This window comes from Hypanus sabinus, chromosome 9 (assembly GCF_030144855.1).
Source record: "Hypanus sabinus isolate sHypSab1 chromosome 9, sHypSab1.hap1, whole genome shotgun sequence".
In the NCBI taxonomy this organism is placed as follows: domain Eukaryota; kingdom Metazoa; phylum Chordata; class Chondrichthyes; order Myliobatiformes; family Dasyatidae; genus Hypanus; species Hypanus sabinus.
Window position 1 is genome coordinate 157,634,492 of NC_082714.1, and position 16,480 is coordinate 157,650,971.

General features: G+C 46.4%; 1 protein-coding gene across 9 annotated transcripts in view; it reads left to right on the plus strand.

Annotated features, from left to right (window-relative positions):
• slc52a3 (solute carrier family 52 member 3) overlaps positions 1-16,480 on the plus strand; it is a 53,104-nt gene that overhangs the window by 22,436 nt on the left and 14,188 nt on the right. For 8 of the 9 annotated variants that reach the window (XM_059980934.1, XM_059980932.1, XM_059980927.1 and 5 more), the window contains one exon: positions 15,487-15,610. In XM_059980934.1, coding sequence (XP_059836917.1) covers positions 15,487-15,610 — 124 coding nt within the window. Of the gene's footprint in view, positions 1-15,486; positions 15,613-16,480 lie in introns of those variants that run through there. The other variant, XR_009514146.1, reaches the window with a different exon arrangement.

The window sequence follows — 16,480 nt, forward strand, 5'->3', positions numbered from 1 at the left end:
TACACTCAGAGGCCATTTTATTAAGTGGACCTAATAAAGTGCCAATCGTGGTCTTCTGCTGCTGTAGCCCATCCATTTCAAGGTACAAAGTGTTATGATTCAGAGTTGCTTTCCTGCACACCACTGTTCTAACGCATGGTTATTTGAGTTACTGTGGCCTTCCTGTCAGCTTGAACCAGTCTGACCGTTCTCCTCTAACCTCTCTCATTAACAAGGCCTTTTTGCCCAACAGAACAGTCACTCACTGGATTTATTCTTTTGTTTCTTGAACCATTCTGTGTAAACTCTAGAGCCAGCTGTGCATGAAAATCCCAACAGTTTCTGAAATACTCAAACCACCCCATCTGGTACCAACAATCATTCCACTGTCAAAGTCACTTAGATCACATTTCTTCCCCATTCTGATGTTCGGTCTGAGCAACAACTGAACCTCTTTACCATGTCTGCGTGGTTTAATACATTTAATTGCTGCCACATGATTGGCTGATTAGATATTTGCCTTAATGAGCAGGTGTACGGGTGTTTCTAATAAAGTGGCCACTGAGTGGTTAAGAGTGAATACTGCAGTGGGTGGTCTAGGGGGAATAAGGTGGGAAGGTTATTATTCCTGAATGTCATTAGTGAACACAGAAGGGCTCTTATGTCAACTTTAGGTGTACTGTCTATGAGTTTCTAAACATTACAGATAAGTTTTAATTACTTGAAGTACACTCTATAGTGGCTGAGATTTAGCATTAATTTCAAGAGCATGAGAATATAAAAGCAAGGGTGTAATGCTAAAGCACTGGTCAGACCACACTTGGAGTACTGTAAGTAGATTTGGGTCTCTTCTCTGAGAAAAGATGTGCTGGTATTGAGAAGAGTCCAGAAGAGGTTCATGAATATGATCCCAGGAGTGAAAGGGTTAATGTATGAGGGCTGTTTGATGGCTCTGGGCTTGTACTCACTGGTGTTTAAAAGAACAAGGAGGCGATTCTTTGAAACCCAGTGAATATTGAAAAGCCTAGGTAGAGTGGAAGTGGAGAGGATGTTTCCTATATTGGGGGAGCCTATGATCAGAGTAGATTCAGAATATAAGGATTCCCCTTTAGAACAGAGATGTGAAGGAATTTCTTTAGCCAGAGGGAAATGAATCTGTGGAATTCATCACCATAGGTGGCTGTGGAGACCAAGTTCTTGGGTATATTTAAAGTGAAGGTTGCTAAGTTCTTGATTAGTAAGGGCATCAGAAGTTATGGGGAGAAGACAGGGAATTGGGGTTGAGAGGGATAATAAATCAGCCATGGTTGAACGGTGGAGTAGACTCAATGTGCTGAATGGCTTAATTCTGCTCCTATGTCTTAATGCATCTACTGAGCCTGTAATTTTCAAACAATAATCTGTCAGGAAAGGCAGAAATGGAATGCATTGGAATTCGCCTGCAAGCAAATATGCATTTTAATAGAATAAAATGTTCTGCTTTGCAGAAAGCTTAATAATAGACCTGTTATTGCAAAAGAGATCTGTTGACCTGCTATTTCTTTGCCCTTAGAAAGATGTGTTATGATCAGTAAATATCTGCCTGCAAGTAAGACTGACAATTTCATTATTAAGGATAGGAGCAAGGGATTGTGAGGACTGATCATCAGAGTCTCTCTTCCACCCTTCGGGGTGGCACAGTAGCATGGTGGCTAGCGCAACGCTTTACAGCACCAGAGACTTGGATTCAATTCCTACCATTCCCGTGACTGCGTGAGTTTCCTCTGGGTGCTCCAGTTTCCTTCCGCAGTCCATAGACATGCCAGTTTGTATGGGTTTGTGGGTTAACTGGTCGTTGTAGATTGTCCTGTGATTAGGCTAGGGTTAAATCAGGGGTCAGTGGGCAGTGCAGCTCAAAGGGCTGGAAGGGCCTATTTCACACTGTATCTCAAAAAAATAAATAAATATTTGTCAGGAACTCTGCATACTCAGGGCCTTTAGCATTTTCACAGGTCACTCCCACCCTTCCCACAATCTCTTTAATCCTCTACCATCAGGCAGGAGTTACCATACCATTAGGACAAGGACGGTTAGGATTGGATACAGCTTCTTCCCCCAGGCCGTGAGCCTACTGAACTCCTCACCACCACCCAGGTTTCATCACGTCTGAAGTGTCACTGGAGTCTTACTATTCACTCTTTGACCTGGGACATAAATGCACCATATGCTAAATGTCAGTCTCCTGGAATATATTTCATTATTTGTTAATTTATTTGTGGCAATGTTTCTTTACCATGTTGCGTGTGAGTTATGTGCTGTGTTGTGCAATGCGGAACACTGTTTCGTTTGACAGTATACATGACGACGGTTGATGACAACAAACTTGAACTCATACTTGAAGAGCGAACCATAAGCAGTTGCATGTGACATTCAACAGCAGAGTTACTGCGGTGTCCCCGGCTGTCAATGTTCTTGGAGCAAATATCACTTGCATTTGTATTTTCCAGTGTTTTGATCCACACTGGCCTGACTGTAAGGACAGATATTATTCATAATATTTTAATCAGGGGGTAGCAGTAAACACTGGCCTTGCTGTCATCTCACAATAGAATAAACTCTTTAATAAAAAGAGGATGACTGCCATTATTAGAATGGTTTACATTTATATTGAGAAATATTTATTTAAAGATACAGTGAGGTAAGAGCCCTTTCTGCCCAACAAGCCCACACTGCCCAATTACACCCATATGGAGAGTTAACTTATGCCTTTGTAATGTGGAGGAAACCCACGGTCATGGGGAGACTCCTTGCAGACAGCAGTGTTTGCATGCTTTTCTGCATCTGCGTGCTTTTATGCACTGAGCTGCTGCCACGTGATTGGCTGATTAGATATTTGCGTTAACGAGCAGGTGTGCCTAATGAAGTGGCCACTGAGTGTGTAATTCTGGGCAGAGAGACACAAGAAGGGATGAGAGGACAAACGTATTTACTCAGAGGTAAAAGGTGGGCAGTGCAGAGCCACTAGGCATCTAGGCCCTATCCCAATCTCTGCTGGCATATAACCACGTAACAATTACAGCATGGAAACAGGCCATCTCGGCCCTTCTAGTCCGTGCCGAACACTTACTCTCACCTAGTCCCACCAACCTGCACTCAGCCCATAACCCTCCATTCCTTTCCTGTCCATATATCTATCCAATTTTTTTTTTAATGACAATATCGAACCTGCCTCTACCACTTCTACTGGAAGCTCGTTCCACACAGCTACCACTCTCTGAGTAAAGAAGATCCCCCTCGTGTTACCCCTAAACTTTTGCCCCCTAACTCTCAACTCATGTCACACAACACACACAAAATGCTGGTGGAACACAGCAGGCCAGGCAGCATCTATAAGGAGAAGCGCTGTCGACGTTTTGGGCCGAGACCCTTCGTCAGGACTAACTGAAAGGAAAGATAGTAAGGGATTTGAAAGTAGTGGGGGGAGGGGGAAATGCGAAATAATAGGAGAAGACCGGAGGGGGTGGGATGAAGCTAAGAGCTGAAAAGGTGATTGGCGAAAGTGATACAGAGCTGGAAAAAGGGAAAGGATCATGGGATGGGACGCCTAGGGAGAAAAAAAGGGGGAGTGGGGGAGCACCAGAGGGAGATGGAGAACAGGATGGAGATGGGCAGAGAGAGAGAGAAAAAAAAACAAACAACTAAATATGTCAGGGAGGGGCATTAACGGAAGTTAGAGAAGTCAATGTTCATGCCATCAGGTTGGAAGCTACCCAGCCAGTATATAAGGTGTTGTTCCTCCAACCTGAGTTTGGATTCATTTTGACAGTAGAGGAGGCCATGGATAGACATATCAGAATGGGAATGGGACGTGAAATTAAAATGTGTGGCCACTGGGAGATCCTGCTTTCTCTGGCGGACTGAGCGTAGGTGTTCAGCGAAATGGTCTCCCAGTCTGCGTCGGGTCTCACCAATATATAAAAGGCCACACCGGGAGCACCGGACGCAGTATACCACACCAGCCGACTCACAGGTGAAGTGTCGCCTCACCTGGAAGGACTGTCTGGGGCCCTGAATGGTGGTGAGGGAGGAAGTGTAAGGGCAGGTGTAGCACTTGTTCTGCTTACAAGGATAAGAGCCAGGAGGGAGATCAGTGGGAAGGGATGGGGGGGGGGGGTGACGAGTGGACAAGGGAGTCACGTAGGGAGCGATCCCTGCGGAAAGCAGAAAGATGGGGGTGGGAAAAATGTGTTTGGTAGTGGGATCCCGTTGGAGGTGGCAGAAGTTACAGAGAATTATACGTTGGAGCTGGAGGCTGGTGGGGTGGTAGGTGAGGACAAGGGGAACCCTATCCCCAGTGGGGTGGCAGGCGGATGGGGTGAGGGCAGATGTGTGGGAAATGGGAGAGATGTGTTTGAGAGCAGAGTTGATGGTGGACGAAAGGAAGTCCTTTGTTTAAAAAGGAAGACATCTCCTTCGTCCTGGAATGAAAAGCCTCATCCTGAGAGCAGATGCGGCGGAGATGGAGGAATTTCGAGAAGGGGATGGCCTTTTTGCATGAGACAGGGTGGGAAGAGGAATAGTCCAGGTAGCTGTGAGAGTCTGTAGGCTTATAGTAGATATCAGTAGATAAGCCAGCTCCAGAGATGGAGACAGAAAGATTAAGAAAGGGAGGGAGATGTCAGAAATGGACCAGGTAAATTTGAGGGCAGGGTGAAAGTTGGAGGCAAAGTTAATGAAGTCAACGAGCTCAGCATGCATGCAGGAGGCAGCGCCAATGCAGTCGTCGATGTAGCGAAGGAAAAGAGGGGGACGGATACCTGTATAGACTTGGAACATGGACTGTTCCACAAAGCCAACAAAAAGGCAGGCATAACTGGGACCCATATGGGTGCCCATGGCTACACCCTTGGTTTGGAGGAAGTGGGAGAAGCCAAAGGAGAAGTTATTGAGAGTTAGAACTAATTCCGCTAGACGGAGGAGAGTGGTGGTAGAGGGGAATTGGTTAGGTCTGGAATCCAAAAAGAAGCAAACAGCTTTGAGACTGTCCAGGTGGGGGAAAGGAGGTATATAGGGACTGGACGTCCATGGTGAAAATAAGGCAGTGGGGGCCAGGGAACTTAAAATCATTGAAAAAATTCAAAGCATGAGAAGTGTCACGAACATAGGTGGGAAGGGATTGGACACAGGGGGATAAGACAGTGTCAAGGTATGTAGAAATTAGTTCGGTGGGGCAGGAGCAAGCTGAGACAATAGGTCTACCTGGACTGGCAGGTTTGTGGATCTTGGGTAGGAGGTAGAAATGGGAAGTGTGGGGTGTGGGAACTATGAAGTTGGTGGCAGTGGATGGGAGATCCCCAGAGCAGATAAGGTTGGTGATGGTATAGGAGACAGTGGCCTAGTGCGCCTTAGTGGGGTCATGATCAAGGGGTAAATAAGAGAAGGTATCAGAGAGTTGTCGCTGTGCCTCGGCCAGGTAGAGCTCAATATGCCAGACAACAACAGCTCCCCCCTTATCAGCGGGTTTTATAGTGAGGTTGGGATTGGTGCGGAGGGAGCGGAGAGCAGAGCGTTCGGAAGGAGTGAGGTTGGAATTGGAACAGGGTGTGGTGAAGTCAAGAAGGTTGATGTCTCGTCGGCAATTAGCAATAAAGAGATCCAGAGCAGGCAGAAGACCAGAGCAGGATGTCCATGAAGAGGAGGAGGGTTGAAGACGGGAGAAGGGGTCATCGGTGGGGGTAGGAGAGTCCTTGCCAAAGAAGTAAGCTCAGAGACGGAGCCGGCGGAAGAAGAGTTCAGCGTCATGGCGTACACGGAACTCGCTGAGGTGTGGGCGAAGGGGGACAAAGCTGAGGCCCTTACTGAGGACAGAGCGCTCTGCCTCAGAGAGTTGAAGGTCGGAGGGAATGGTGAAGACCCGGCACGGATGAGAAATGGGATCAGAGGGGGGAGGGAGGCTGGTAGTGTCAGTGGAGAGGGAAGTGTTGGAGTGAGAGGAAGATGGAGCCTCTGAGGGCCCAGGAGCTGACGATTGGATCTGAGGAAGAGGGGATTGCAGAGTGGTGGTGGGGGAAGGGGAGACAGGAGTCACAATCGCAGCATGTGAAGACCCGGCCTGGAGTTCAGGGCTGGAGTCGCAGTCGGTGGTTGTGCAATCACTTTGAAGCTGTCCATGTCCATTGGAACCCGCGGTGATGGTGCTGGAGTCCGGGTTTTCAATATGCCCTGGGTCGCTGGGGCAGCCGAGATCGACGGCCGAGGCCAATCCATGGCCTTTGGAACACGCGGTGATGGCGCTGGAGTCTGGGTTTTGAATATGCCCTGGGTCGCTGAGGCAGCCGAGATTGACTACCGGGGCCGGGGACGCGATACGAAGTCCATGCTCTGGGGTCTGCAGATGGAAGATCTTGCGATCCTTGCAGGACGTGATAAAGTCAAAGAAACGGCGATTACACGCATGGATCCGACGGAGGATGAAATAACGGACAGGTCCATTGCAAACGGAGAAAAATGTGCCCCGGAGGCGTGGAAGGGATTGTGATAGGGACGCCAGGTAGCTTCTCATTCCTGAGAGTGTCGCCCTCAGAGCTCGACGGGAGAAACAACGGGAGGCAGAGTCAATTAAATATGAGTACCTGGGATCCTCAGAAGGTCCAATTTGAGAAGCTCGAAAACAGATCCTGAAGCCAACTGGAGTCAGTTGGCGGCGGAGACACGTTCCAAGGAAGGATATATGGCTGTATTAGCAGGTCTGGGTCAAAATATGATCGAAAAGTTGAAGGGCCAAAGGAATTATAGATGGGGAGCAGCGAGAGAGGGTTCTCATGTCCTCTTGTTTGAATCTCCCCTACTCTCAGTGGAAAAAGTCTATCCACGTCAACTCTATCTATCCCCCTCATAATTTTAAATACTTTTATCAAGTCCCCCCTCAACCTTCTACGCTCCAAAGAATAAAGACCTAACTTGTTCAACCTTTCCCTGTAACTTAGGTGCTGAATCCCAGGTAACATTCTAGTAAATCTTCTCTGTACTCTCTCTATTTTGTTGGCATCTTTCCTATAATTCGGTGACCAGAACTGTACACAATACTCCAAATTTGGCCTCACCAATGCCTTGTACAATTTTAACATTACATCCCAACTCCTATACTCAATGCTCTGATTTATAAAGGCCAGCATACCAAAAGCTTTTTTCACCACCCTATCCACATGAGATTCCACCTTCAGGGAACTATGCACCATTATTCTTAGATCACTCTGTTCTACTGCATTCCTCAATGCCCTACCATTTACCATGTATGTTCTATTTTGATTAGTCTTACCAAAATGTAGCTACCACTTCACACTCATCTGGGTTGAACTCCATCTACCACTTGTCAGCCCAGTTTTGCATCCTATCGATGTCCCTCTGTAACCTTTGACAGCCCTCCACACTATCCACAACACCTCCAACCTTTTTGTCATCAGCAAACTTACTAACCCATCCCTCCACTTCCTCATCCAGGTCACTTTTAAAAATCACGAAGAGTAAGGGTCTCAGAACAGATCACTGAGGCACAGCACTGCAGAGCGACGGGGAATGAGTGAAGGATTGGAAGTAAAGGGATTGCATTGCTAGGATTGGCAATGGACCAAATGGCTTCCTGCGGTCAGTCAGTAAGCCCATCATCCCTACTGAGGCGTAGTCCTCTGTCTTGGGCCAGTTTTACAAGTTGTCGAAGATCCTTCCTCCTCCAGGATTAAGTTGTTTGGAGCTTTTGTTTGTGTTTGTAGCTCTGGGTTTTTATGGGATGGGGTTGCTAGCCTCAGCCCAAACCTCATCCTTTCACAGTCAGGCCAGGAACCATCCATGGCAGAGTTACCTCCTCCTGTGCTCTAATGATTCTGCAATGGATTGAGTATGCTATAAATAGAGTTTTAGTCATAGAGCTTTACATTACAGAAACAGGCCCTTTGGCCCATTTAGTATATACTGATCTATTATTCTGCCTAGTCCCATTGACCTGCACCGGGACCATAGCCCCCCCCCACCCCTCCCATCCAAGTACCTATCCAAATTTCTCTTAAGTGTTGAAACCTACCCTGCATTCACCACGCGCGCTGGCCGTTCATTCCACACTCTGAGTGAAGAAGTTTCTCCTCACGTTCCCCTTAAATATTTCACATTTCATCCTTAACCTATAACCTCTAGTTATAGTTTCAGTGGAAAAAGCCTGACCCTGTTTTTCGTTCATCATGTTGTATGGCATGGGTGATCAAAGTCTAACCATGACCATTCACAAACAAGAGACAATCTGCAGATGCTGGAAATCCGAGCAACACACACAAAATGCTAGAGGAACCCAGCAGGCCAGGCAGCATCTATGGAAAAGAGAACAGAGAACAGTTTCAGACTGAGACCCTCCAACAGGTCTTGCTGAGTTCCTCCAGCATTTTGTGTGAGTTGCTAACCATGACAATGATCGTTCTTGGCAAATTTTTCTACAGAAGTAGAACCATTGCCTTCTTCTGGGCAGTGTCTTTAACAAGGCAGGTGACCCCAGCCATCATCAATACTCTTCAGAGATTGTCTGCCTAGTGCTGGTGGTCACATAACCGGGACTTGTGATATGCACCAGCTGCTCATACGACCATCCACCACCTGCTCCAGTGGTTTCACCTGACCCTGATCGAGGGGCTCAGCTGGTGTTACACCTTGCCGTAGGCTGGCCTACAGGTTAGTGGAGGGAAGGAGTGCCTTACACCTCCTTTGGTAGAGACGTATCTCCTCCCCACTACCCAAACCTGTACCCCGCATTATATACCACTATCAAATCTTCCTTACATTTCAGAAGAGTTGCAATAGTTAAAGTCTATGTTAATGCAGAGCAGTCTCAAATTGGGAAGCAATCACCATTTATAATATTTTCTCCTTTCCCTGTGGAAGGCACTAATTAGAATTTTGTTGGCTGCACTCTGCTCTTTGCCTTCGTGCTGCTGATTTTCCCTTCCGTCAGCACTTTCTTGTTACTCTGCAGGTCACAATGTCCTCGCCGCATTCTGTTCTTCCATCATTCAACAAGAGCCGATTTAGGACATAGGACTTAGCGCAGGTATAGGCTCTTCACCCCACAGCGTTGTGTTAAACAAATTAAACCAATCATTAAAATCCTAACCCCTTCTGCAGATACACAAGGCCAATAAAAGTGCCACTGTGGTGTAGCGGTTAGCACGATGCTTTTATAGTTAGGGGCGTTCTGGAGCTCGGAGTTCAATTCCAGCATCCTCTGTTACTCCTGTGAAGGTGTGGTCTTCCTCCGGGTGCTCTGGTTTCCTCCCACCGTCCAAAGACTGACTGGTTTGTAGGTTAATAGGTCATTGTAAATTGCCCTGTGATTAGGTTAGCATTAAATGAGTGGGTTGCTGGGCGGTGTGGCTCAGTGGCAGGAAGGTCCTGCCCCTAATAAAAATATAGAAGTAAACAGCACTGGAACAGCCCTTCAGCCCACTGCTCTGTGCTGGATAAATTAAATTAGTCATTAAAATCCCAATTCCTACTCCCCAGACAAGGTCCGTATGGGCACCACAGTGGTGCAGTGGTGAGCGTGACGTTATCGCAGCTCGAGGTGATTTGGAGTTCGGTGCTCAATACCGTCGGGAGTTTGTACGGTCTCTCCTCTAGGTGCGCCAGTTACATCCCACAGTCAAAAAAACGTACCGGTCGGTAGGTGGATTGGTCATTGTAAATTGCCCTGTGATTAGGTGGGTTACTGGACGGTGCCTTTTCTGCATTGTATCTCTAGGTCCCTCCATTCTCTGCATATTCCTGTGTAATAATCTTCTGAATGCCTCTATCATATTTACTTCCATTATCACCCTTGATAGGGTCCAAGCCTAAAGCTGTTAAAGCAACTTACTTGCCCCACACAATAATTTTGAACTTTCTCACCTTAAATGCCTTCAATTTTGTATTAGTCAGTCTGACCCTGGCAGAAAAGTACTGGCGGCACTGGTAACACAAAACAGGGTGGTGCGGTGGCGTAGCACTTTACAGTGCCAGCGAATGAGATTCAATTCCTGTCTCAGCCTGTTCTCCCGCATGGGTTCCCTCCCACAGCCCAAAGTCGGTTAACTGGTCACACGATGGGCAGCGTGGGCTCGTTCTGCAGGACGGGCCCATTACCGCGCTCTGTCTCTAAATGAGTAAGTAAAGAGTGCAGCACCAGAACAGGTCCTGACGCTCACAATGTCTGTGCCAAATATGAATCTGTACTAAACAACACAATCTGTATCCCCCCATTCCCTGCAAATCCATGTGTCTATCTAACACAGGGGTTCCCACCCTGGGGTCCACGGGTGCTTATTGCTATTGGTAAAAAAGGCTGGGAACCCCTGATCGAACAGTTTCTTTAACACATCTGCTTCTAGCATCACCTCAATGGTCCTCTTCAGGCAACCATCACTCTGTGTGTACAACCACCAGATGCCTGTACCTAAGTGGATAACTTTGCTCACCTCAACTCTGAACCGATTCCACAACTTCACTTTCAAGGAATTTACAACTCAGTATAATTTATTTATTTTCCATTATTTGCACGATTTGTCTTCTTTAGCACATTGGTTGTTTGTCTGTTTTTGTTACTAATGGATGGCATCCGAAGGTCTGGCGAGACCATGGATCTGCTCCTGGGAAGTTCTCTCCAGGGTACAGGCTTGGGCAAGGTTGTATGGAAGACCGGCAGTTGCCTGGGCAGCAAGTCTCCCCTCTCTACGCCACCGATGTTGTCCAAGGGAAGGGCAAGGGCCGATACAGCTTGGCACCAGTGTCGTCGCAGGAGTTGCCAGAGCGAGGTTGAATACAAGGTCGGACTGTCTTAGGGACTCCAGCTCCGGATTTGTCCTCAGGGTTTACTCCCGAAGCCTTTCCCATGACTGGGTATGGCCGCAAGGCAGCGGAGGTTTGAAATCAGTTTTCCCCCTCTTAGATGGACTGCCTCCCTAGGCTGACGAGCTCCATCTACCCGAATTGTTACTTCTAGGTTTTCAGAAATTCTAATGTATTTCTTTATTTTCCTGTAAATCCTTGCAAGAAAACAAGACTCAAGATAGTACACGATGACATACTTCGTACTTTGACAGTACATTTGAACTTTGAACTTTGAACTTTCACTTAATGCCGGCCTACCTGACCCTGTCCTGATTGACTCTGACTACATGTGTCAGAGTCAGGTCTGGCTGGCTGTGTATTCTGATGAAACATTGGTGTTTGGATCTTTATCAGGTTGGGATGATTTTCTTCAGGATTGATTCATATGTTCTCTATTCTTGGTCGATGTTTGGTGTTTAATACTCCAGTTGTTGTTTACAATTATTACATTTAGAATCAGAATCAGGTATAATCTTGCTGGCATGCGACATGAAATTTGTTGTTGTCCAGCAGTAATACATTGCAATACATAGTAATAAAAAATGGTAAATTACAGTAAATATATATATGTTAAATTAAATAAGTAGTGCAAAATAGAAATTAAGAAATAGTGAGGTAGTGTTCGTAGGCTCAATGTCCATTCAGAAATCCGATGTAGGAAGGGAAGAAGCTGTTCTGGAATCATTGAGTGTGTGCCTTCAGGCTCCTGTACCTCCTTGCTGATGGTAGCAATGAGAACAGAGTATGTCCTGGGTGGTGGGAGTCCTAAATGATGGACGCTGCCTTTTTAAGGCATCACTGCTTGAAGATGTCCTGGATGCTGGGGAGGCTGGTGTCCATGATGGAGCTGGCTGAGTTCACAACTTGCTGCAACTGTTTGATCCTGTGCAGTAGCTTCACACCACCCCAGACAGTGACTCCGCCAGTTAGAATGCTCTCCACAGTACTCCTGTAGAAATCTGCGAGCATCTTTGGTGACAAACCAAATCTCCTCAAACTCCTAATGAAACATAGCCACTGTTGTGCTTTCTTTGTAACTGCATCGATGTGTTGGGCCCAGGACAGATTCTCAGAGATGTTGACACCTGAAACTGCTCCCCCTTTCCACATCTGATTCCTCTATGAAGACTGGTGTGTGGTCCCTCGTCTCAGCCTTTCTGAAGTCCACAATCAATGACGTTGAGTGCAAGGTTGTTGCTGCAGCTCCACTCAAGCAGCAGATCTATCTTGCTCCTGTACGCCTTCTCGTCACCATCTGAAGATCATTCTGCTAACAATAGTACATTTATAGTACAATTTATACTTGGGTCATATACTGTATGTAAGATATTATAAACCTTCAGATGCTGGTCGGGATTTAAGTTACCCGCTAACTCCATGTTAAAACCATGGTTCACTCCACCTTCATACGAACAGCTGAATAAGGAGCGTACTTTCCATTCTCGCTGGTGCTGTCAGTGTAGGGACTCATCTCTTCTGTGAAGGTGCAGGGTTCACAGATACTGCATGAGAACACATTATGACTGGAAGAATGCTGTAAGCACAGGATGTTTGCCAGTACCAGAACTAGTCACAGGATAGAGCTGGCACTGGGTATGTACAAATGTTTGTAGAAGTGAATTGCCCAAGGTTAAAGGAAAAACATTAATGATAAAGATTAGCTTGAATTTGTCGCGTGAACAACAGAATGTCAAAACATACAGCAAAATGCATTGTCTTGCATCGAATCAAAGTGGATTGTGCTGGGCAGTTGGTAAGTGTTGCCATGCTCCTGACGCTAACCTAGCATGCCCATAACTTACCTGAATGTCTTTGCAAAGTGGGAGGAGACTGGAGCACCTGGAAGAAGCTCATGGGGCGGGGGGATCACAGGGAGAACAAATTACAGGCAGTGGTGGGAATAGAACCCAGACTGATGATCTTCTGGTGTTGTAAAGTGATCTCCAACTGCACGCTACAATGCCAGCTTGGTACTGTGCTGTTGCCAGGTTGTAACTTGACCAAGGTTGCCATTAAAAGAACTGGCATGAAAAGGCCAGATAGCTCAACAAGACTATTGGGAGCCTGGCTCAGGAGTCATTGAATTTACAGCTCCGACACGTTATCTCTGGCCCAGCTGCTCAACAGCAGTTTCCTCTCACTCCTCTGCATGTCCTCCTCTTACATTCTTCCCCTCATTCTGGGGATGGAGGCCCTTGCCTGTCTGGAGTTTGGAGCCTTGTGAATCAGAATCAGGTTTATTATCACCGGCGTGTGTTGTGAAATTCGTTAACTTAGCAGCAGCAGTTCAATGCAATGCATAATCTAGAAGGATAAATAAATGTAACAATATTCGTATATTGAATAGATTAAAAATCGTGCAAAAAATAGAAATATATATTAACAAAGTGAGGTAGTGTTCAAGGGTTCAATATCCACTTGGGAATCATATGGCAGAGGGGAAGAAGCTGTTCCTGAAGTGCTGGTGTGTGCCTTCAGGCTTCTGTATCTCCTACCTGATGGTAACAGTAAGAAAAGGACATGCCCTGGGTGCTGGAGGTCCTTAGTAATGGACGCTGCCTTTCTGAGACACCACTCCCTGAAGATGTCCTGGGTACTTTGTTGGCTAGTACCCAAGATGATTAGTTCGGGAGTCAATAACAAAGATCAAAGGTCGAAGACTGAAGTCAGTGAGTCAGAAGTGGAGTCGCGATGGTTGACGCACTGGGTTGCTGTGTCCAGATGTTGTAGGCCCAATGTTTGTGAGTCTAATGGGGAAATTAGAGGCCTGATGTCTGAGAGTCCAGGAGTCTGCTGGAAGCTGGACACCCAGAAGCAACCTGTGTTGGGATTAGCGGACTGTCTGAGTGCGGGGGAGGAAAGGAGCTCGTTTTGCTGCCGATGTTTTGTTTTGCTGTTGTTGTCCTGCTGGACATCATGGGCAGGCTGTGCCGGTGCTGGAATGCGTGTCGACACTGGCAGGCAGCTCCTCAGCAAATACCCGGCTGTTAATGCAAGCGGTGCATTTCATGGTATGTTTCAATGTACACGTGATAAGTAAATGAATCTGTGTTCCATGAGCACTAAATACAAAGTACACTGCAGATGCTGTGGTCAAATCAAGACGTACAAAAAAGCTGGATGAACTCAGCAGGTCGGGCAGCATCTTTTGTACGTCTTCCATGAACACTACTTGCTTCAAATACTTCCAGACTGGTCAATTCCATTGCACTAATCACACCTGAGGATTATTGATATTCATGTCCACCGGACTGGACTCTCTAGCAAGTGGAAATATCTGCTCTACATCCAAACTACAAAACACTTCTAGAGTCGTAAAGATTTATCTTGTGAGACTCCTGAGTGGTTCCATTACCCTCATCATCATGTGCCGTGTTTTATGACAAGGGCAATCACAGTCTTTCCATGACCACAATTGTTCTCGGCAAACTTTTCTACAGAAGTGGTTTGCCATTGCCTTCTGGGCAGTGTCTTTACAAGATGGCTGACCCCAGCCATTATCAATGCTCTTTGGAGATTGTCTGCCTGGTGCCAGTGGTGGCATAACCAGGCCCTATGATGTCCATGAGATGCTCATACGACCATCCACCACCTGTTCCCATGGCTTCACGTGACCCTGATCGGGGGTTAAACAGGTGCTACACCTTGCCCGAGGGTGAGCTGCAGGCTAGCGGAGAGAAGGAGCACCTCACACCTCCTTTGGTAGAGACACATCTCCACTCCACCACCCTGCCACAAATATTTCTCGTTTCAAGTACTTCCAGGCTGGTCAATTATCATGCACTAATCATGTCCAAAGGTATTGATTGTCATGGCCACTGGACTCTCCAGTGAGTGGAAATATCCAGATTATAAAGCACTTCCATTTATAAAGATTCCTGTTATGTGATTCTTGAGTGGTCCATCATATGATAATATGGTCTCTTTTAAGCTGATTGGAGGAATGTTTGCGGGGTGGGGGGGGGGGATGCCAAAGGTATGTTTTTACATAGAGAGTGGTGAGTGCCAGAAATGCCCTACCAGGGTGGTGATAGAGTCAGATCCATTTGGGGCATTCAAGAGATTCTTAGATAGGCACATTGGAGGGTTATGTGCTCTGTAGGAGGAAAGGGTTAGGTTGGTTGTGGAGTAGGTTTAAAGGTTGGTACAACATCATAAGCTGAAGAACCACTACTGTACTGAACTGTCCTGTGTTCTGTGTTCTTGGTCTCACAATTTATCTCGTTATGACCTTGCTTCTTATTGTTCGCCTGCAGTACATTTTCTCTGTAACTGGAACACTCTATTCTGCATTCTGCTATTGTTTTACCTTGTGCTACCTCAATGCACTGTTGTAAAGAAATGATCTATATGAATGTCATATAAATAAAATAAGATTTTCATTGTACCTTAGTACATGTGATGATAGTCACCCAATTTCATTTCCATTTCTTTCTGGTCATTCACTGACGTTGTGACTAATGTAACTCTTTCTTTGGACAATCCATAGATTATATCGTCAGAAAAGAATGTTCTAGATCCATAGCACAGATCATCAGAATGCCTAGACCTACTATCAAGGAGGCAGTTTGTCAGAAGGTGTTGCAAAAAAAAGTTGCCAAGCTTCTTGTCTTCTCTTTTTTGCAGGTCCTTATTGCTGCTGGGATCCCTGTCTCTGCTTGGGACGATGTTTGGTGCCTATAACATGGCCATGGCTGCCTTGAGCCCCTGCCCCGTGCTGCTGCATTCTTCAGCTGGCCCTGCCCTGATTGTGAGTATGGGACAAGAAGAGATAGGTCTGGCCTGAAATGTCAAATGTTTATTCTCCTCCATAGATGCTGCCTGATCTCCTCCAGCACTTGTGTGTGTTGCTGAAGATAATGCTACACTGGGCAGTCATGTCCTTCAGTTCCAGAGTCTGTTAAAAGCAGTATTCTTGACATCACATGAAGAAAGTTTATGAGACTGTTACCAGGATGTGAGATTCTGAGTTACAGGTAGATGATGGCAGGGTAGGGCTTTATTGTATAGACTTGTATAAAACTATGAAGAGCATATTGTAGATAGGGTCTTATTCCTAGGGAAAGGGAACCAAAAACTAGAGGGCATGAGGATTAACATGGGGTGGTGGGTGTGGTGGGGGGATGATTTAAAATGGATCAGAGGGAAAACCTCTTGACGCAGAGGGCAGTGGATTTATCCTGCCTGCCAGGAATCAGGATTGTTGGAGGTTGCTGGGCAGAATGGCTGGAGGGGTTGGAAGGGCCAATCTGTGCTCTATCTCTAAATAAACAAATATAGCAGCTGAGGTAGGTGCAATGATGGGGGACACCACTCTCTCCCTTGCCAGGGAGAGAGAGAGCCTGTGGTTTGTCGAATGTCAGATGAATTGTGAAGCCTTTGGGGTAACTTTGGTCTGTGTCTTTGCTATTGCTTAGCTCACGCTTGTGCTCGGTGATGGTACCGATGCGCCTTTCTTTTTGCTGGTGGGGGAGGGGTGATTGTTGCTTATGCGCGGGAGGTATCTTTGGGGTTCTCACGTTTAACTGTCGTTCATTCTTTGGGGCATTCCTCTGTTTTTGTGGATGTTTGTGAAGAAAAAGCATTTCAGGATGTAGATTGTATACATTACTCTGACAGT